General features: G+C 31.8%; 1 protein-coding gene across 5 annotated transcripts in view; it reads left to right on the top strand.

Annotated features, from left to right (window-relative positions):
- Positions 1-23,735, top strand: part of AKAP7 (A-kinase anchoring protein 7) — a 147,357-nt gene that overhangs the window by 27,255 nt on the left and 96,367 nt on the right. For all 5 annotated transcript variants that reach the window (XM_031964256.1, XM_031964255.1, XM_031964258.1 and 2 more), the window contains exons 4-5: positions 10,993-11,129; positions 14,187-14,347. In XM_031964256.1, the coding sequence (XP_031820116.1) occupies positions 10,993-11,129; positions 14,187-14,347 (298 nt within the window). The remainder of the gene's footprint in view (positions 1-10,992; positions 11,130-14,186; positions 14,348-23,735) is intronic.

The following is a 23,735-nucleotide window of genomic DNA, read 5'->3' as shown; positions in this document are numbered from 1 at the left end:
ATGCAGTGGTTAGAGCACCAGCCCTGAAGTCAGGAAGACCTGAGTTCAAATCTGGCCTCAGACACTTAACACTTCCTAGCTATGTGACCCGAGGCAAGTCATTTAAGACCCAATTGTCTCAGTGGGGGAAAAGTATATACAGAGGAGAAAACGGGATGGAGGGAAATACAGAGCTGGCAATTATAAATTGTGAATGGGATGAACTCTCCCATAAAATGGAAACAAATAGCAAGGTTGATTGAAAAACAGAATCTTATAATAGGTTGTTTACAAGAAACATATTTGAAACATAGAGATACATACAGAGTAAAAGTAAAAAGCCTGAAGCAGAATTTATTATGCTTCAGCTGAAACAAAAAAAGCAGGGGTATCAATTCTGATCTTAGATAAAGCAAAAGTAAATACAGATATAATTTAAAAAGATAAAGAAGGGAAAGTACATCCTGTTAAAAGGTACCATAAATAATGAAGTAGTAGGGAAACTAAATGTATATGGACCAAGTGGTAGAGCATTCAAATTCCTACAGAAGATTTTAAGCCAGTTACAGGAAGAAATAGACAGCAAAACTCTCTTAGTGGGGGACCTCAACCTTCCCCTCTCTGAAGCAGACAAATCTAACCACAACATAAACAAAAAAGGGACTAGGGAAGTTAATAAAATCCTAGAAAACCTAGATATATGATGATAGACCTCTGGAGAAAATTGAATAGAAAAAAAGAAAAGAATACACCTTTTTCTCTGCAATACATGGCATATACACAAAAATTGACCATGTATTATGGCATTAAAAACTAAACAATCAAATGAGGAAACGCAGAAATTAGTAAATGCTTCCTTTTCAGACCATGATGCAATAAAAATTATATTCATTTGATTTTTTTTCATTAATTCCCTTGAAATTCTTGACCTTTTGTTTTTCCATATGAACTTTGTTGTTATTTTTTCTAGGTCATTAAAATAGTTTTTTGGGACTGATTGGTATAGCGCTAAATAAATAGATTAGTTTAGGTAATATTGTCATCTTTATTATATTTGCTCGCCCTATCCAAGAGCATTTAATATTTTTCCAATTGGTTAGATCAGACTTAATTTGTGTGAAAAGTGGTCTGTAATTTTGCTCATAAAGTTTCTGATTTTCCCTTGGCAGATAGATTCCTAAATATTTTATATTATCAGTAGTTACTTTAAATGGAATTTCTCTTTGTAACTCTGACTGTTGGATTTTGTTAGTGATATATAAGAATGCTGATGACTTATGTGGGTTTATTTTATAACCAGCAACTTTGCTAAAGTTGTGGATTATTTCTAATAACTTTTTAGCAGAATCTCTGGGGTTCTCTAAGTATACCATCATGTCATCGGCAAAATTATATTCAATAAAGCGTCAGGGGAAGACTGAAACCAATTGGAAATTAAATAATCTAGTTCTAAATCATGAGTGGGTTGAGCAACAAATCACAGAAGCAATCCATAATTTCATCCAAGAGAATGACAATAATGAGACAACATACCAAAATCTTTAGAAGGTAGCCAAAACAGTTCTTAGGGGAAATTTTATATCTTTAAATACTTACATGAATAAAATAAAGAAAGGAAATCAATGAATTGGGCATGTAGCTAAAAAAAAGCTAGAAAAAGAATAAATTAAAAACTCAATTAAGTAGCAAATTTGAAACTCAAAGGAGAGATTAATAAAATTAAAACTAAGAAAACTCTTGAACTAGTTAATAAAACTAAAAGGTAGTTTTATGAAAAACCAACAAAATAGATAAACCTGTCATTAATATGAGAGGAAAGAAAAAAAATGAAATTATCAGCATCAAAAATGAAAAGGGTGAATTTATCACCAATTAAAAATGAAATTAAAACAATAATTGGGAGCTATTTTACCCAACTGTATGGCAGCAAATCTGACAAACTAACTGAAAAGGATGAATGTTTACAAAAATATATATTGCTTAGATTAACAGAAGAGGAAATAATACTTAAATATTCCCATTTTAGAAAAAGATATTGAACAAGCCATCAATGAACTCCCTGAGAAAAGACCTGTAGGACCAGATGGATTTACAAGTGATACAAACCATTTAAAAAATGATTAATTCCAATACTATGTAACTTATTTGGAAAAATAAGCAAAGGAGTCCTACCAAATTCCTTCTATGACAGAAATGTGGTATTGATACCTAAACTTGGAAGAGCAAAATCAGAAAGAAAATTACAGACCAATCTCTTTAATGAATATTGTTGTAAAAATTTTAAATTAAACACTAGCAAAGAGATTACAGCAGCTTATCAGCAGGATAATACACTGTGACCAAATGAGATTTATGCCAGGAATGCAGGGCTGGTTCAATATCAGGAAAACTATTGCTATAATCAACCATATCAATAACAAAACCAACAGTAATCATATGATAATCTCTACAAAATATAGCACCCATTCCTATTAAAAACCTTATACAGAGCATAGGGATAAAAAAATTTCCTTAAAATAATAAGCAGTATTTATCTAAAATCCACAACAAGCATTATTTGTGATAGAGGAAGCTGGACACATTCCCAATTAAATCAGGGGTGCAACAAGGGTGCCCATCAGCACCAGTATTATTCAATATTGTACTAGAAAAGTTGGCTTTAGCAATAAGGGAAAAAATCATTTGATACTGACTGAGAAATAGAGTGATGGATCAATGGAATAGATTAGATACATAATGACAATAGTAATCTAGTATTTTATGAATTCAGTTTTTTGGTATAAGTTTATGGCACAAGACCTCACTATTTCACAAAAATTGCTGGGAAAACTAGAAAATATGTCAGAAAATTGGCATAGACCTACATCTCACATCCTATACCAAAATAAGGTCAATATGGATACATGATTTGGGCCTAAAGGTGATACAATAAGTAAATTAGAAGATCAAGGGATAATCTACTTATCAGATCTTTAGAGAAAGGAGGAATTTATGACCAAAGAAGAACTAAAGAACATTATGAAATGCAAAATGGACAATTTTGATTATATTAAATTAAAAGGTTTTTGCACAAACAAAATCAACAGAAACAAGTTTAAAAAGAAAGCACAAAACTGGGAAAAAATTTTACAGCCTGTGTTTCTGATAAAGGTTTTATTTCTAAAATTATAAAGAACTGTCAAATTTATCAGAATACAAGTCATTCCCTATTGATAAATGGTCAAAAGATATGAATAGACAATTTTCAGATAATGAAATTAAAGCCATCTATAGTCACGTGAAGAAATCCTCCAAATCACTATTGATTAGAGAAATGTAAATTAAAATAACTCTGAGACACTACCTTGCACCTCTCAGATTGGCTAAGATGACAGGAAAAGATGATGATAAATGTTGAAGGGAATGTGGGAAAAATGAAACACTAATGCATTGTTGATGGAGTTGTGAAATGATCCAGCCATTCTGAAGAGCAATCTGGATCTATAGCCCAAAGGGCTATAAAACTATACATACCTTTTGATCCAGTAGTGTTCTATATCCCAAGGAAAGCAAAGGGAAAAGGACCCACATGTGCAAAAACTGTTTATAGCAGCTATCTTTGTGGTAGCAAAGAACTGGAAAATGAGTAGATGCCCATCAGTTAAGGAATGGCTGAATTAGTGGTGGTTTACGAAAATAATGGAATATTATACTTTTATAAAAAATGAAAAACAAGCCTTTTTTTTAAAGAAAGGCTTGGAAAGATTTACAAGAACTGATACTGAGCAAAACAAGAACAATCAGGAATACATTGTACACAATAACAGTAAGATGTGCTATGAAAGACTTGGTTCTTCTCGGTGGTTCAGTGATCCAACCAATGCCAAAAAAACTTTGGATGGAAACCATTTGCATCCAGAAAAAGAACTATGAAGATTGAATGTAAATCAACATATACTATGCTCACGTCTTTTATCTGTTTTTTTTTTCTCCTGTGGGTTTTCCCTTTTGCTTTGGTTTTTTTCTGCCAATGTGATAAATAAAGCAATGTATATTTTAAAATATAATAAAAAGACAATCAATCCCAAAGATGTAATGACAAAGTATACTATGTTTCCAGTGAAAGAATAAATATCATTTGAATACAGATTGAAACATGCTATTTTTTTCATTTTATTTCTTCTTTTATTCCAATCTTATTGTATTAAACAATCAATATAGAAATGTTTTGCTTGATTGCACATGCGTAACCTGTATCTGATTGTTTGCTGTCTCAGGGAGGGGAAGGGAGAGAGGGAATTAATATTTATAGACTATCAATAAGAATGCTCAAAAAATAAAAAGAATTTGTCATAAACAGAGGAAAGTGAAGTTTTCATAACTGGGAGAACAATTTATATAATAATTGCAGTATTACAAAGACAAACAACTTTGAAAGACTTAGGAACTCTGAACAACAGTGTTAAACAACCTCCTGACAAAGTTAATGGACTCAGAATTCAGAGACATGTTTTTTTGAACATAGATAATATGAGGATTTGTTTCATTTTTTGTTTGTAATATTCTTTCTCTTTGGGGATGGAAAGATAAGCAGAGATGGTGGGTTTTTATTGATTAGAAATAAATTTTCTTTCTTTGTTTCTTTTCTTTTTTTTTTTTTTTTTTTTTTTGCTGAGGCAGTTGGGGTTAAAGTGACTTGCCCAGGGTCACACAACTAGGAATTGTTAAGTGTCTGAGACCAGATTTGAATTAAGGTCCTTCTGACTTCAGGGCAGGTGCTCTATCCATTGAGCCACCTAGCTGCCCCTATAAATTTAATTTCTAAAACGAATCAAAATTGTTAACTTCAAGGAGATTGGAGAGAGATGTTGCTACTGTAGTAACCTGTAACATACAGCCATTAAAAACTTGTACAAAAGCAATAGAGAAAAGATATCCTTAAGGATATGAATGACCACAAAGGAGTATGACAGGTTATCTAAAGAAAGGGATAGAAGAGGGAGGGGATAGTGCACGAATAGTCTGAGTCCTGTATAACTCATTATAAGAATCCAGGCAAGTTCTCCATTATGTAGTAAATATTCTGTGAAGGATTATGTAATTTCTCTCAGAGCAGTAATTTTCATTTTGTTTTTATATTTTTAATGCCTATGAAGATATGTTGTAAGTAATTGGTACCTCATAAAACGTTTATTGAATTGCATTAAATTGGAAGAATGTAAAAAGAATAGCATCTGATTAGAAGACAGAAGTTAATTATGATGACGAAGACCTTAGTGACATTGTAAAAATACTGAAATTGCCAATATGGCAGAAAAAGTGAAAACTGATTAGAATAGCTAAATTATTGGAGCTATTGAATCCAGGAGGTATATTAGATAGAGGTGAAAGTCAATCCAAGTGTCAAAGTCAGAAAGAGCTAGGAATATCGCCTCTATGTGACAAGTCATTTAAGGCAACTCTGCATTTATTTCATGAAGAACAGTTTTTAATTTGTTTTGGTAGAGAAAAAAATGAAACATAAATATAGAAAGTAAAGTGTAAAAAAAACCTTGAGCTTTGGAATATAAACAAAATCATAATGATCTTAGTTATGATGTCTTTGCCTGATAATTTATAAAGTTTTAAATCTATCATAATTTTTAATATAAAAATGAATGCCTTTTAGAAAACATTTTACATATTTTTTTTCCTTAAAAAGAAAACATTCAGTTATCTTTAGATTTGGCTATAGTGTTTAACAGATGGAAATCTGCTTTTGATTTACTTGGTTCAGAACAAGAAGTTACATAACTGATGAAATATTTAAGATTATTAAGAAGTAAATTATTTAAAAATTTCTCCCAATATTATATTTATGCTTCATTTTATTTTTACCCATATGTGTAGTGTGCCTCATATATAACCAAAGAAGCTCTTAAGCTAGACGTTTAATATCAAACTTTCTCTTGACTTTTTCTATATAAATAACAGAGAAGTTATTCTTGAAATCTGGCATAATTTTAAAATATCATTTTTGTAATATTAAAGACTTTAGAGATAGCTATTACATTGTGTTTGGAGAGAGTTGATGTTGGAAGCAATATTTGGAATTGGAAGATTGGGGCTCAGACCCTAACCCTGATATATACTGATTCTGCAACCCTACCTAGTAAAATTACTTAACCTATTAGAGCCCTGGGTAATTAACTAAATATATAAATTGTAGAACAATTGCCAATCTGTTTTGGTAGAGGAGTCTTCTCACTGGGAATTTTCTATGTAATTGCTTTCTATGAAATCACAAGGCTATTCCCCACCCTCAAAAAAAAGGATATAGACAATTATTCTAAAATAAATATAAAAGAAAATTATATTCTTATTACATACTAATGTAATATTGCACATAATTCCCTTGTTATATATAACACAGTTTAAAATTATATTCAACCTATGTAATTATTAAAAATGTTAAATTTAAGCATGTGTATTTGAATATATATATAGCTACATTATATATATATATGCCCTGAGATAGTTTATTGTTTGGGTAACAATAGGGAGCCCAGTATCATTTAATGGAATGAAAGTATAGGTCATAGAAGGCTTAGAACAGAGGTTTCAAATATGTGACTCATGTGTGACTCAAAACAACTTCTCAGGAGGATGGAACCAGATTAAAATGTAACTTGGAAATATTTCATAAAATAGATAAAAAGTACATTAGAACACAGATAATATTAATATGTGATTTGATACTAGAAAGCCAAGAAAAGTAATGGGCTTCAGTTATGATATTTACAAAGATTGAAGTAGCCAACATTTTACATTAGAAGGCATATAACTATGGGGAAAATTTATTTCTGTACTGTTTTCTTAAGTTAAAAAAGTGTTGGTGGCACATGCTAAAGTTCTAATTTAATTTTTTATAATGAATAAAATCCAAGAGTTAGTCAAGATATGTACTTTTAAAGACTTAAGGGATCAACACCTGGCTATTTACATTTTGACTTTCCCATTAGCACGTACATGATTTGAGCATAGGAACTGTTTTTATATTTTTTTGTATCTACAGTGCTTAGCTTGGCAAAAATAGTGAGAACTTAAGTGCTCGAGTGACTTAATAATCTCTTTTATGATGTTTTAGACATATAACTGTAATAAATAATAAAATAAAATATAAACTGTGATATAGTGTGTTTTGATCAATTTTTAGCACTACACTAACTTTCTAAATTTTTTGTATGTAATAGATACCCCCATGAAAAAAATACATTACAGCATGAGTCTATATTTTTTTAATAGCTTTTTATTTACAAGCTATATGCATGGGTAATTTTACAGCATTGACAATTGCCAAACCTTTTGTTCCAATTTTTCCCCTCCTTCCCCCTACCGCCTCCCCTAGATGGCAGGATGACCAGTAGATGTTAAATATATTAAAGTATAAGTTAAATACAAAATAAGTATACATGACCAAACCGTTATTTTGCTGTACAAAAAGAATCAGACTCTGAAATATTGTACAGTTAACCTGTGAAGGAAATCAAAAATGAAGGCGGGCAAACATATAGGGATTGGGAATTCTTAGTCATCTCCCAGAGTTCTTTCTCTGGGCGTAGCTGGTTCAGTTCATTACTGCTCCATTGGAACTGCTTTGGTTCATCTCACTGTTGAGGATGGCCATGTCCATCAGAATTGATCATCATATAGTATTGTTATTGAAGCATATAATGATCTCCTGGCCCTGCTCGTTTCACTCAGCATCATTTCATGTAAGTCTCTGCAGGTCTTTCTGAAATCATCCTACTGGTCATTTCTTAGTGAACAATAATATTCCATAATATTCATATACCACAATTTATTCAGCCATTCTCCAATTGATGGGCATCCACTCAGTTTCCAGTTTCTAGCCACTACAAAGAGGGCTGCCACAAACATTCGTGCACATACAAGTCCCTTTCCCTTCTTTATGATCTCTTTGGGATATAAACCCAGTAGTAACACTGCTGGATCAAAGGATATGCACAGTTTGATAACTTTTTGAGCATAGTTCCAAATTGCTCTCCAGGATGGCTGGATGAATTCACAATTCCACCAACAATGTATCAGTGTCCCTGTTTTCCCACATTCCCTCCAACTATCCACCTTATCTTTCCCTGTCATTCTAGCCAGTCTGGCAGGTGTATACTGGTATCTCAGAGTTGTCTTAATTTGCATTTCAATATGAGTCTATATTAACGTTAATATATTTTAAATATATTCAATATATATTGAAATTCCATTAAGTGGGTTGAATTTATTATATTATGAATATATAGTCAGTGTGACATAATATATGGCCAGCTCTAAAGTCAGGAATACCGTGGTTCCAGTTTCTCTTCTGATACACTTTGGCTATGTGTTTCTGGACAACTCATTTACTGCTCAATGTTCCCAGTAGCATTCTAAGAAGTTTTAGAGCTATTATTTGTGGAATAAGTGTTGTACCAGAAATTACAATGCCAAAGAAATCTGTTCCAAAAAAATTCATTGTAACATTTATTATTTTCAATTTTAATTCCACTGTGCATATAGTAAAACTTATTTCTATGTTTTCATCCCTAATATTTCTCTTTTAGGCTATTATAATATGAAATGATATACATTCATTTGTCTAATTCTCAGTTTTTTTATACTAATAAGTGATTTAAATAGGTAGAGTTGCTTCAGTTGAATACTACCTATTCTCATCTTTATTTTTCTTGTATGATATTGAATTTAGTATGTTTATATAAATTAGTGCACAAGACTGTTCATAAGCACTTGTTTCAGAATTTTAATGTTTTTATTGATGCCTTCTGTTTCCATTTCTTTATTAAAGAAAATAGTGTCCCCACTATGAACCTTTCTTTTATAATAGAGAAAATCCTATCAAGTAAAACTAGCTGATTCAATTAAAATGTCTGATGATTTAAAAACATCTTCCACATTTCTAGCTAAAGAAGGAAGAGGGATGGGACCAAGATTGGTCATTAAAAATGCACAGTATTCAATTTTTTTGTTCTTTTCAATTATATTATTGTAAACAGTTTTTATATACTTTTTCTGGTTCCACTTAGTTTCACTTTATGTTAATTCATAAAAATCTTCTACTGTTTCTCTGAAAGGCTCATGTTCCTTTTTTTTTTATTGCATAATAATATTCCATTACATTCATGTATCCTAATTTGTTCAATAATTACCCAACTAATGAGTACCAGTTAATGACTACCTACTTTGAAAGTTCTACTTCTTAGCTATCACAAAAATTGTTGGTATGGATATTTTTGTATAAATGAGACCTATCTTTTTCTTTCATCAGTCTCCTTTGAGTCTCTGTCCCCAGTTAGAATACTAGGTCATATAGAAAACATTAGTAATTTGATGGTGGCCAAAGGTTTTTTTTTTAAAATAAACAAATTACTCACTTTTCAAAAAATCTAATCTAACACCTAAAGATTAAAATCCAGCCTTTAAAAATTAGTCTTTTGGAGCATAGAGGAACAGGTCCAGAATAATCATCTATTTTTTAAAAAATTCATTAATCATTTCATTAAAAAAGACAATGTTCTTGAAATATTATTTTTTCCAGTTTAGCTTCAGTGGCCCTAAAAATGCCCTTTGTCTCATTACCAATGGTCAAAACAAGTTTTTACTTAAACCTTTTGTGTCCCAGCACTATCTTAGGAACTTTGAAGGATCCCAGAAAAGTAGAATATAGACCCTTACGTGAAAACACTTTTAATCTGGTTATATTTACACTGATTATAAGGACATATAAACTTAAGCATTATAGTTATAGTTTAGCACATTGTTCACTTATAGTATGATACTTACCAAATTATCATCATTCTTTCCATGTGTATCACATAGGTGATTTTTTGCCTCAGGAAATATTATTTCAAGTACTAGCATGTAATTTCCTATCAACTCATTTACAGAAATGACTTGTGGAGTTGTGGAATGTTAAGGGATATAAGTTAAGTGTGATGGGTTATTTAGGATCTGGATGCTTAGAATAAGGGAAAACAATTCCAAGAAGTGATAACATGGGGCAGTAATTTCCTTTTTCAATTCAAGAAGCAGTGAGGAAGAAAGAAAGAATTGAATGTTGGATTGGATGGGGAGATCTCCTGTGATCCCTATAATATGTCTTTAAAAAAGCTTCCTTCTATAAACATAATTGTAGCATTATTCTTCTTCAAAAGTATAGATAACTCTTGAAGATAGCGAAGTCTACTGTCAGGATTGTTCATTTGAAAATGAAATAGGATATCTCATCCACAAATGGAGAATGATCAAGCTGCTTGTACCATAAGAAAAAGAATATAGCTTTTGTGAAGAATATGATTGAAGTGTGCCATATTGGTTACTGTATGAACAGGTCTGTGGAGATAGATAAGTTTAGAGTCATGCTAAGTAAGAATTTATTAAGTGTTTTCTATATTATAGATAGTGTGCTACAAAGTTAGATAAATAGTATTCCCTACTCTCAATCTCGGTGTCTAATAGGAGAGAAAACTTGAAAACAACTATGTATAAACAGGATCATTTGAAGGTGATATCAGAGGGAAGGTACTAAGTTTAAGAGAATGCAAAAGGCTTTTTGAAGGAGGTGGAATTTTAGCAGGAACTTGAAGGAAGCTGAGTGAACTAAATGATGAGGATGAAGAGGGGGAGAGGGAGAGTTCTAGGAATGTAGAACAGATAGTGAGGAGAACTAGGAGAGAATGTAATCTTTTTATTAGTTTCCTTTTCTGTAAAATGAGTCATTAGTCTGGATGATTTCACAGATCCCATTCAGTTGAATCACTTCATGATTCTATGATTCAGATATTGTATTAAAACAAGCAGTTCAACCATCCATGATTTTCAAGGAAGTCAAATTGAGATAATGAAAAATATATTTGATATTGATATTGTTTTTGAAATTACTCTATGATATTGTAGTTGTTTTTCCTGCACTTTTTAAAGATTATATTTTGGCAATAATATCCAATTTTGTCTAATTACTAGTTTTTATTTTTTGATTAGATTACAAGAGGAATTCAGACTCTACAAAACAGAGTAATACAGCAAGATAAACGGCTATCCAAAATAATGACTAGTTGTGGTTCCTTCCATGTTACCCTCCTAGTGATGCATTTACTAAATGAAGAGGAAGTTAACATGTAAGTATTTTTAGATAAAATATTTCTTTTTTATTCTTCCCCAACCTTCCAGTCATTATACAAGAGTAGAAAAAAAATTAAATGCTTTAAAAAATAGATTAAAAGACTATTAGTATCTTAAATCTTATTTTATTTAAATGATAAACCTCATAATGATAGGAAAGAGCATATATATTATCAAGAACTATGCCAATGCAATGTAAATTTTTTAAGCTCCTACCAAGGAGGAAAGATTTTGAGTATAAGTTAGTTAACAAACTATTTCATGTCATTTAAGAATAAGTCAAGCTCAGTTTGGTGAGACGTATCGCCAAGTTAGCTGTAGAGAAATGATTTCTTTGCTCAACTCAATAAACAGATTCTTTTAAATAAGTCATGGGACATTTGTGATCATTGTGATTTGGAGATATTTATTTGGAGATAGTTGAGATGTTGAAGTAATAAACAGTTGCATTGGAACATAGAGAATTATAGAATGTTACAAATAGAAGGAATCTTGAGGAACTTCCAGTCCAGTTAACTGCCTTTGTTCAAAACCACATAGTCATTTTGTGGCAGAATTGTAACTTGTACACAGCACAGTTTCTTTTTTTTTCTTTTTTGTTTGAATAGACATTTATTAAGTACTTTCTATATGCAGGACAGAATGGTGAGCACTTGGAATAACAAAATAAGTATCAGATGGATTCTGTCTTAGGAATTTTCCAGTCTAATGAGGGAATGGATAAATATCTAAATAACTGTGATCATAGGGACAGTAAGTAGAGAGATATCCAGGAACAGTGCTATGACATGGACTTGGATTTATAGAGAAAAGCCATCTGGTAGTAGAAAGAGTCATTAATTTGAAATTCTAGGACTTCAGTTATAATATCAGCTTTCCTATATAGTATTTGTATGACCTTGCTTTGGACATTTATCCTCACTGGACCTCAGTTTTCTCATCTGTAAAATGGAGAGGCTAGACTAGATGATCTCTAAAGTACCTTTCAACTCTAAATTATAATTTTTTGAGTTCATTTAGATTTTAGAGTAATGTAAATTAGTATTCTACTATACCATATGACTTTTTATTAGAATACTTATATAACCAGATGGGTCTAGAGTTTTATTTTGTGTTACTTATCACTTTATTGTTCTTAGGTTATTGTGCTTCAAAAATAATTCTACGAGCCATACATATCTTTTGTAGCAAAATAGAGGGTCTCTTACTTTCTACTTAGATAAATAAAAGAGATTTCTCTTTGGCCTTACCTTAACATAGTTTTGTGTTCAGAATCTTAGAATCTCAGAATTGGAAGTCGTTTTAGAGACTGCCTCAGGAAACACATATCTGAACAGAAATTCCTTCTATAACATTTTAAAATTGGTTTCTGCTTAAATACTGATAGTGAAACAGACTATTCCAGTTTGACAAAGTTCTAATGGCTTGGAAGTTTTATACTTCTAGTAAGGCTTGCAACTTTTACCCATTGTTACTATTTCTGCCCCAGCAAAAGCTTCTTTAATGAGAAGTACTCATTTCTTTAAACAGCCTTTGTCACCATCCTGATACCCCTATTCTGAATGTTCTCTCACTAACTTGTATAGATAAGGTTTGATAAAGACAGAGGATAGTGAAAATTTCACTTCTTGGTTCTAGATATTGCTTCTCTTAATGCAGACAAGGACAGCATTTGCTTTTTGCTATGCTACACTTTTAACTCATCTGGAGCCTACAGTTACTAAAATCCCTGGACATATCCTTCACTTTTGTTGTTGTAAACTTGTAGATTTTTATATCCCGTTTATAGTGATTCTGAACTCATGAATGTGCCCGCAAAATAATTATATTGCTTCTGTGTGTCCTCTAACAAGCCCATTTTCAACACTTTATAATTATTCCAGAATCAATGCTGGCTTGGGTCAGTAAGTAGGAATCATAAAATACCCACTGATTAAAAGTTGCCAATGATTGCTCTTTCTCCCTTCTTTGGCATAGAATTACACAAATAATTCGCTCAAAGAAATGTAAAATAATATGATCTTGAACAGTGATGTAGTCTTTAAAGACAGCTATTTATTTACTAGATAATGCCTGCCCCCTAGTGACGGTTTTTTAATCCATTTGAGTAAAATACATGTAAAAGGTAAGCTATATACACCAATACTTTTATTAAATATTAAAGACAACTATTCTTACTACAAAAACATTACAGAGCTAAAAGTGTAGAGGGTGAAATAAACTGGCCTGTATTAAATAATTTTAATAAGGAAAACGAAATGAATGAAATGGAGCAGAACTTCCCTTTTAATCCTGGTATTCTCTGATATAGATTTGACATCCACTTTGTATCTAGAAGAAAGATTTTTCTTTAGAATTAGAATATTGAATTTAAATTTGTGAAGGACATAAGAAATCACTTAATTCATTCTGCCCCTTTTATAGATGAGTAAATCATGGTCCATAGAAGTTAAGAATCTTGCCCAAAGCCAAACATGATGCAAGTGGCAAAATTAATATTTGGTATAGATGTAGAAATAAGGTGCTCTTTCCAGTGTTCCATTTTTTTAAAATCTAGTGTACTTTATAGGGGACACATTTTTATTTATTTGATATGTTTGGATCAATTTAATAGTGCTAGTCTGTTACATTCATTATAAGTCAGATAAGTTGTAGCTTTCAATATTTTGGGCATATAATGTAAATATGTAGTCATTAATTTTTTCTGACTTTTTTTTGACAAGTCAATATTTCTGAACTCTTAACAAATCATGAAATAATTGGTAAAAGTAATTCACTTGTATTTTTTCAATAAAAATAAAAATATTAAAAATTTAATCTACTTTTATTGTATTTGAGATCTTCATTTCCGTTAGTTTTAACTTTAATGCTTACTTTTAAAGTTCAAGTTGCAATATGACCTTATGTTGAACAGTTTAATTTTTAGAAATGATTCTGAAATGAAAATATTTGACAAGTATATTAATGAATCATGCTAGATTTTATTGTAATCTCTAGAAATTATAACTTTTTTCTTTATCTGATTTTTAAAATTTTTTTCTTTTTTTTAACAGAAGTATAGGTGCTCTTTTAGAAACAAAAGCATTAATAGAAGAAATATTACAAGGAAGAGATTTAAATTTACCTTTTCAAGGAATTGGTAATTTTGGAAATCAGGTTGGATTTGTGAAGTTGGCAGAAGGTGATCATGTAACTACACTTCTAAAGATAGCAGGTAAAAAACAAACAAACAAACAAACAAAACCCTGAGTAATGGAGATTAGAAATAGCTCTAAAATTTTTCATTCAATTTTTCATCCATTCTGTTAAAATAATGGAAATCTTATCAATTAAAGCCACATTAAATTATTTTTTCTATGTGATTTCAAAGGGAATCAATATAACCTTTGTTGTATAATCAAAAGCTACACTATTTACTAGCCTGTGGGGAAAATAAGAAAGTGAACATCTTTTAGTTGAAGGGACCAAAAGCTTGTATATGTATGTGTTTGTGTGTGTATGTGTTTTAAATATTCAGACCTAGGAGCCAAATTGATTCAGGATTAAATTGAAGAGCATAGGGATAGACTGAGATCTGACTTGAATTTGAAGCATGTACAGGGACATATTATGGAATAAGACTAGGAAGGTAGTTAGTATCTAGACTGTAGAGACCCCAAAAAGCTAGGTTGAGACATTTGTCTATTATTCTGAAGGCAACAAATCACTCCTAATTCACAAGATCAGTGACATGTCTTAACCTTTGCTTTAGGAACATGAATATCTCTATAAAGAATTGCAAAGTCCTGCTATGATCTCTTATTGTGAGGTGAAAATGTTCCTAAGTTTCTGAAGGCTATCAGAGCTGAACTTAAGTCCAGGCAGCTTTTATCATGCTCAGAAAGGTGTCAGAGTTGTATATTCCTAATGACAAACTGAATATGATGTCTAAAGACCAATACAACTGATCATAGAAAAGTTCTTCACTAGTATTTGACTTCTAGGTGAATTCTTTGGCCATTTCAATTCATGAAATAGATTTAAGAAGGCCCTTAATTTTGTCTGGTCCTCTTCCATTTCCAGAATCATCATGGAAAAAATTGGTAGGAAAGTGTGACATAATTTTTAGATTGCCTATAAACATTAATTTAGACAAAGTTATTCTAAATGTGGGATCCTTGTCTAATGAATAACAAATTAACATATTCCTGAAAGAACTGAACCACATTAGTATTGACATTCTTACATAAATAAGACCCTAAGACAAAAAAGTTAAAGAGGAGGACAGCTATTAAATGGAAAGTTGTCTATTTTATAGGTGCTCCTTGGAAAGGCGCACAAAAGAAGCTTTGTGGTAGAATTGGTTTTATTTTATGTCCAGAAGTAATAAGAAATATAATTCATAGAATACTATATTATTTTATCGTGCCATACTTTTCATAAGGTTAAACATATTCTGTAGGACTCTCTGACTTCATTTTGAAGGAGAGATGGTAAAAAGGATACTGGAAAATAGCTTTGAGGGGGAAGTATGAAGACTCTTGAGAAACCTTGTGTGTATTATATATGTGCATGTATAATATATATATTACATTATATTATATATACATATGTAATATACATAATGGCTATCTTTTCTGTTTGTCTATTTGGACCAGAAATAACAGGTATTTAATGTGGAAAACATATCAAAATCAGCTTTCTATGTGTTTTCAGGCTGTCAATTGGCTAAGACAGAAGTCACAATCAACATCAAATTAGACGGCAAAACATTAAAAGATGCTGCCAAAAGTTACAATACCTTTAGTCTGATCTATTCAAATCCCCCCATAGGATTTAAACAAACTAAAATTTACCAATTTTGCTTATCGCCATTTTATAAATGTTTAACTAATTAAAAAACAAATACTATGAGGAGTCTGAGTTTAGAAATCCACTTCTTGGATTTCTAGGAATTTCTTGGATGGTCAAGGAAAATCCTTTACCATCTTTTCAAGCAAAGTGAAATGGGAATCAATGGAAACACGGGTTTAGAATATAAACATAGCAAATTATTGTTTGAATTACTTTAGAAAACAGTAAAAAAAAAATTGGAAGTAAAACGAAAAATACAAAAATTTGATTTGAGGTCAAATTAAGCCACTGTATCCCAAGAGTATTCACAGATTAAACTAAAAGATCAACACATAGAAATTGGAATGCCTGTCAATATCTATTTTTATTTTTAGCCATTTATTTTTACTGTTTTCAGATCCTACCATTGTCCCCAGGATAGAGAGAATATCTGTATATGTTAGCAAATACATACTTTTTCATTTTTATGAAATCTTTATGAGACATATTAATAGTTTCTTTTTTTTTATCCTCTCATTACATGGTTGATTTTAATATTGCTTTTCCTGTCTCAATTGTTCTTTTATTTCTTCTCACTTGGCATTTTCCACCAATTCTTATATGTTTTCTTTGAAACCATCCCCTTCATCATTTCTTAAAACACAATAGTATTTCATCATATTTATATATCATACTTTTTCAACCATTCTCCTGTTAATAGACATCCTTTTTGTTTCCTGTTCTACCACTATAAAAATAGTTGTCGTAAGTATTTTTGTGCATATATGACTTTTTACTTTTTCTTTAAGGTTTAGACCTTGTAATTGTATTTTTTATGCACAAGTCAGTAGCTTTTGGGCCATGGTAATGTAGTACTTTTCAGAATGATTGGATCAATTCATAGATACAGCAGTAGTTCATTAGTATAATTATTCTCCCACATCCTGTCTATCATGCCATTTTTCTTTTCTGTCATTTTAACCTTTCTGATAGGTGTGAAATGGTACTGCAGAGTTATTTTAATTTTAATTTTTTTGTTTAGAGCAACTTTTTAGATGAGTATTGAAAGCCTTGATTAATTTCTCTGAAAACAGATTATTCATATCCCTTTGCTAATTTTCATTTGGAGAGTAGCTCAGACTGTTTTTTTCCACCTAAAACACAAGGAAGTTGTCTCTCAAATTGATTGGTTTAGATCAGTATGTATATATAATATATTTGGTGAATATTCTTTCCATTTAATGACCAAATAAAACTCTTTTAGGAGACGTATTCTTTGAGTGTCTCATTTCATTTCAGTCTCAAATCTGAATTGCGAGACTAGTCTAGGTCAGGCCTGGCCTACAATACATGTTTTTTAGGTCATAATAAGATTTCTTGATAAACTTGGTTCAGTGATCTAATTGTTACTAATAAAGGAGACATACAAAAGGAGACAAATAAGGATATGAATTTTTGCCAAAAAATATTTACCACTTTCATGGAATATATCTGATGTCAAGTCTGAATAAAATTGAGCTTTTCTTTAGATGGAGCTCCTCAAGATGCTACAGATGATATTATGCTGATTATATGGAGTCTTCCAGGTTTTCAGTTAAGATTCATGATTTTTTAAAGGAAATAAGGTAAACAGTTCATGTAGGATACAATGAATACATAAAATGACTGTTGTCCTTGTTATAATATATAGTTGGATAAACTCTGCAGCAGGTATATCAGTGTAACATATTTAAGACAGTGCAGACTGACAGTGGGTTACATCTAAAAGTTAATAGAAGAAGCAAGTTGACTGAAATTAACTTGTGCAAGGATTTTAATAATTCTTTATTTAGGGAACCATCTTTTTAATAAAAATGTTCTCTAATCAGTGCTGTAAGGTTTTGAATCTTGAAACTCCATAATTTCATCAAAAAGTTGTGGGAAATCCAAAATAACATGGAAAAATGTGAGGAATGCTCAGGAAAGCTTTCAGCCTGTTTTTAGGGATGACCTATGTGTGAAAAATGATAAGAGAAAGATTGTTGAAGAAATAGGATGATTGGAAAACAAATTGAGTCTGTCCTGTGAAAAGATTGAAGAATAATAAATAGACTACTTGAGTGTCTCATGTTCATTATATACCCAAGGAAAACTTCATAACTTGTTGAGTGAATCATAATAAGTGTGGGGACAATATTTATAGAACAAAGGGCATGGATAGGTTGTGATCTAAACTAGTAGAGAGAAAACCCACATCCTCTGGACTCTTTGGGTCAGTTTCTTACCTAAAAAAATGAAGAGTTTAGAATAGACCTAAAGATCTCATAAAGCTCTTAAACTATGATCATGGATCTTAAATCTACCAAAGTATTATATTTTACAGCATGATCATTAAGTCAGATTCTTCCTTCTGTCTCTTTATTCTCTGCAACATATGTTAACACATAATTCATTATTATTGTGATGCTCTTTTCATTTGTGATCCTCACATTAGCACCGGAGGGTGACATGACCAAGTGTCCTATGAAATTATGTTTCTTGTTGATTTTGAGGACACAATAAGCAATCTACTTGACTCTACAGAACCTGTGTGCTATCCTTCCTTGTATTTGGCTTTGGTTTTCATTTATAGTGAGGGTGTCCATGTTACTGTGGTTCGTAAGTTCACTTACAGGATTTTAGACAAAAATCATTCACCATGCTGACAACTTAGTGTTTATGGGCTCTATAAAAATGGTATTTCTCCCCACTTTCTGTTCCCTTTTACAGAATTGCCACCATCATTACAATCAGAGTAGGTATTTACAGAAGACTATTTTGAGGGTCACTGCAATATAGTGGAAAGTCAGAAGATAAGAGATCAAATACTGAATTAAGACATTGTGTGACCAGTAGCCATTTAGCTTCTCAAGAATTTCAAATTTTTCAACCAGAGAGCAGGGTTGATAATATTTGAATTATTCAGGAAAGTGCTATTTATATGAGTTTCCATTTTGCATTTTTCTTTGTTTTATAGATTTGAAGAATGCTTTAATTAGTAAACTTACTAGTAATGAACCTCACTGAACTTGACTAGGCTGTCATTTTTCTTTTCATTCATATTCATTCATTCATTCTTTCAACAAACAATTATCAAATGTTTATAGGGTAGTACTATGTTAGAATGTGGAGGTTGCAAATAAGTATTTGTTGGCCTCAAGAAATTTCTTATGGTACATTTGGTGTATGCAATGGTAAGTCAAATGTCTGTATAACTCAAGAGAAAAAAAACCCTTTTTAGAATGTTTTCTATTCCCAATATTCTACTTAATCAGTCTTTTAAAGGTTAACATTGATATTCTAAATGTTAATTCTGATAGCTTTTACTTAGTTTTTGTCCTTCTTGACTACTTGTAAGCTTTGATATTGTTAACTATACTTTTTCTTAGATAGTCTTTCCTTCTTTCTTAACTCTTTATTGAACTAAATATTCCATTTTCTATTTATCTTCATTTGCACAGTACATTTTCCATTCCTGTCATTCCTTCTTACCCCATTTTCAACTTCCTAAGGCCTTTTCTTCCTTCAAGTCTCAGCTAAGATACCACTTCCTCTGAGAGACCTTTCTTAATACTCCTAATTGTTAGTACTACCTTATAGTTCTTTGCCTATGTTTAAGACCTCAACGTCGTTCATTTTTTTCATAATCCTTTCTCTTTGCATTTATTCCTCTGCCTTAGGTTATTTAAACCTATTCTTCCTCTTTATGTTTTGCAGCTGACCCTGGGAGTCCTCTTTAATAGGCCTTAACAAGGAATTAGGTGGGGGATAGGTGAATCACTTCCTTGCTGAATTGGCTGTATCTTCTTGTAGATTGTGATATTTTGATTGACATATCAGTCCTTTGTGAGGCTTTTTCAATGAGGTCATATAGTGGTTATGCTGACTTCTAAGATGACAGCTCAGATACTGCTGCCACCAATTCTGGGCCTCTGGTTTTTGGAGATGGTTTTAATAGATTTCTTGGTTTGTCATTTATCCCAATCTTTCCATCTTAGAATATTCACTTGCCTGTAATCAGGAAAATCACGAATGCAAAGAAATACAAGAAACATAGGTATTATAACTTCATAGATATAATGGCTGAGTGTGTTCCTTACCTATCTAGTGTCTGGCATCAATTCTCCTAACTTAAAATATGCTAGGAAAGAGGGCAACTCAGTTTTTGGCTTAGCAGCAAATTAAAAAAATCTTTATTATGACATAATATGCCAACAGAAAACAAAGGATACCTTTATATGCTTTGTTGTGGGAATTGAGTAAGAATGTCTCCTTCCATTGACCAAGGCATAATTAAGGATTGGGATCTCACCTGTTTTTAGGTATGTGTGTATATATGCATTCATATATATGAATGAATGAATAAACACGTAGTGTGTGTGTCTGACATATAAGGGTTTGATACTGGATCAGGTGCTATTGTGCTTTGCTTTTTTATCTTTTTTGTTGAATATTTCTCTTACCCTCTTATGACAGTGAGGGAGAATCAGGAGTCTCAGAGGAGTTATAAGGCATCTCTGGCAGTGACATGCAATGTCTTCCATTCATCAGTTCTTTTCTCTGATATGGCCCAATAAATTGAAAGCCTTAACAGTACTCACTGCATGTGAATAATTCTGAAATATGTGGTATAGTAGAAAGATTGTTGCATTTGGAGTCAGGAGGACTAGGAAATAAATCTGCTACTCTGTGACATTAGGCAAATACATTACTGTCTTTTACCTTCATGTTTGTTCATCTATCAAATCGGAGAGATTGAACAAGGTAACCTTAGAGGTTTTTTTTTTTAACTCTAAAACTCTGATCTTAGGAAAATACTAACGACAGATTATAGAATCATTTCCATTTCAACTTCTATCCTAATCACTAGAAAATACTCATTAATCACATCAGTGCATCTTGGAACTATGATTTCGTTTCTGTGGGATATAGCAAGAATAAATATACAAAAAAACATCCCCTTGAAATGCAAGGGCTAACTCTACCTTTTACATATTGGTCCTTAGGGATAGTGAATTCTTATTTCAAGTGGATGTTAACAGAATATTTAGCTCACCACATTCATTTTGGAATATTGTACAAACATGGACAAATTGTTTCCTTGTTGTAGATTGTGGTGTCTCAGTTTATTCTGGATTGGCTCTCCCAGGTTGCTTTTAGGGGTATATGGGGATATTACTTGATTTGGCTATTGGAACTCTGGTATGATTTTCTGACTTTTTAAGATCTCATATGATGTTATTCTAAAGGAAAGAAGACAGAAAGTGGTCCCATCTTGGATAAAGGCTTGAATACAGGAAGTCATCTCCTCACTGACCTCATGAAAATTCTGGATGATAGGTCTGAAGTCTTCTTTTCCACCCAAATATCCTAAGCGGTTATTTTCCTTGTTTAAATGTAGCTAGGGAGGAGAAGATTGATTTGATTGATTGATGGCTCAGTAGCCAATCAAGAGATTTTTCTTCTCTCTAACATAATTTGACAAGCATCAATCTTAGACTAGTCCAAGTTTTGAAATGGAGATCTGGATTACTCCATCCCACATCACTGAGAGCTTCCATAAGGAGACTTACTAGATATGTATTTTCTTAGGGTTTGGCCATGATTGGATAGTTTCCCTGTTGCATATCTTTTAGAGGTAATTGCATCCTTTTGAGAAATCTCAGGCTTATAGCATTTTAAAGGAAAGTCAGAATACAAAGAGAACATAATCAGGATGTGCAGCTATGTTGGATGGACTATGTACCAGATTTGTCTAAAGAACTTGATTTGAATCTTGATTCTGTTAGCGACAGTCTTTCTGATCTTGGTTCTGATCAAATTATTTCACCTATCTAAGCCAGGGTGGGGGGGAAATAGGAGGAGGGATTATCCATTACATGAGAAAGAGACGTTTATATCTCTAGGGTTCCTTTTATGGCCAGAATTCTATGATCCTGATTATTGTTGTATTATGTACCCTTTTATGTACTCAAAATCATTTATGTTATTTCTTCCATCTGTCTACCTTCCATGCCTAATATCTTTTGTGTCATTACTGATCCGTTTGTATTCTTTTTTTTTTAATTTAAGGTTTGTTGCTTTTTTTTGTTTTGATAAAACATCTAGAAAAGTCTGGGTTCTTCATTAAGAAACTTATGGCCCTATTCAAGCATACTCCATGTGTACTTTCCAAGAACACGAAAGAAGAAAATACCAGGCTTAGGTCTTCTTTTATTAAAAGAACTCTGAACTCAAGAAATATTTCTTGTTAATCATTCATTGTTCTTATAGATCATTCAGAGACTGCTTACAACATCCAGAATTCCATTCATTCCTTGAAAATGTTCCCTCAAAGAGGGTTTCCAGTATTGATGAAAGAATCTTTGTACTCTGAGGAATTTGAAATCAAATCATGCTTTATGGATAGTCACTAAAGCATTTTGATATTTTAGCAAAGACCAGTTACAGTGGTAATGCTTTCAATTGTCCTCATGAGGCCATATATGTTGAAGTACTGTTGTCTCTAAACTACTATAGTATTTTATTTGCATTCATCACATTTCTCAAAAGTCATAGTGAAAGTTTAAGCTTTCATAGCTATATTCACATTTGTTCACATGTATATATGTTTACATACAAATATACAAATAATATACAAATGTTTATATGTGTATATATTTATAGATTATGAGTGTACACACATATATGTATGTATATGTACATCAAACTCCCATTTATGAGGAAAAGCAGAAAACTCAAACGAATGGGAATTTACTTTTGTTTTATATTTATGTGAAAGAAAAAATGATAGCAAACTGATACTGTATTAAAATGGAATTTTACATGGTAATTAATGTAAATCTTAATAGTATAAATCATTTAATTCATGTCTCTCATTTTACATTGAAATAAAGGCAATGCTACATTTTTATCATGTAGTTATGCTAATACATTCAGAATGATGATTTCAAGACTTTTAGTGATTAATATAATTTTCATATAAATTTATTGTATTCTTAAAAATCAGTATCTATGCAGATGATAAGGACTCTTAAGTGAGAAAATTCCTTATGCCAATGAAAGTTGGCACTTTATTTGGAAATCTTAAAAGAATTGTATAGTATACTGAGAAGCTAAATGATTTTTCTAGCTCAGAAAAATCAAGATGGTTAAGTAACAGCAAGAAGTGTAGCTTGGAGTCTGCATCATACCTCTTATAGAGGTGGCCCTCTAGATCCTCTAGATCTAGAGACCTAGAAAACACACAAAACTGATGGAAAAGCCAAAACAAAGTCAATAAGTTATTTTGTTAGCTCTGATAAGATTAAGAAAACAGAGAGAAGTGCAGATGCTTGGGATGAGGACTATTTAGGAATTTCCCAGTTCCAGTGCCCAGAGATTGAAAGAGCTGAGTTTGGGCATCAAGGCAGGAAGCACTGGGACAAGAAGAAGTCTCAGGAGATACCAACCCAAGATAGGAATAAATACCATCTGACAGCTCTGTCTCATACTACCCAATTCAGGGTTATAAAGTCAGAGGGTAATTGAGGAGAGGACTGACTTGTCTCTAGCAGTGGTAAATTGGTTGTGGTCATGTTTTTTAGTTTCGTCCTTTGAGAAACAAGTTCAGAAGCAAAATGTAGGTGTGCATCTCTGATCCCAGGAGGAGATCAGGGACTCAGTTCTAATCGCTAGGCTCAGGCTAAAGCTTATAGAAGAATAACCATTCTGGAATTCCATCCCAAAGGAGAACCTGCAGTTAAACTGTTCTGAATTTGGAGAGCCTTCCA

This window comes from Sarcophilus harrisii, chromosome 4 (genome assembly GCF_902635505.1).
Source record: "Sarcophilus harrisii chromosome 4, mSarHar1.11, whole genome shotgun sequence".
Lineage (NCBI taxonomy): Eukaryota > Metazoa > Chordata > Mammalia > Dasyuromorphia > Dasyuridae > Sarcophilus > Sarcophilus harrisii.
This window is presented reverse-complemented; position numbering and strand designations above follow the sequence as displayed.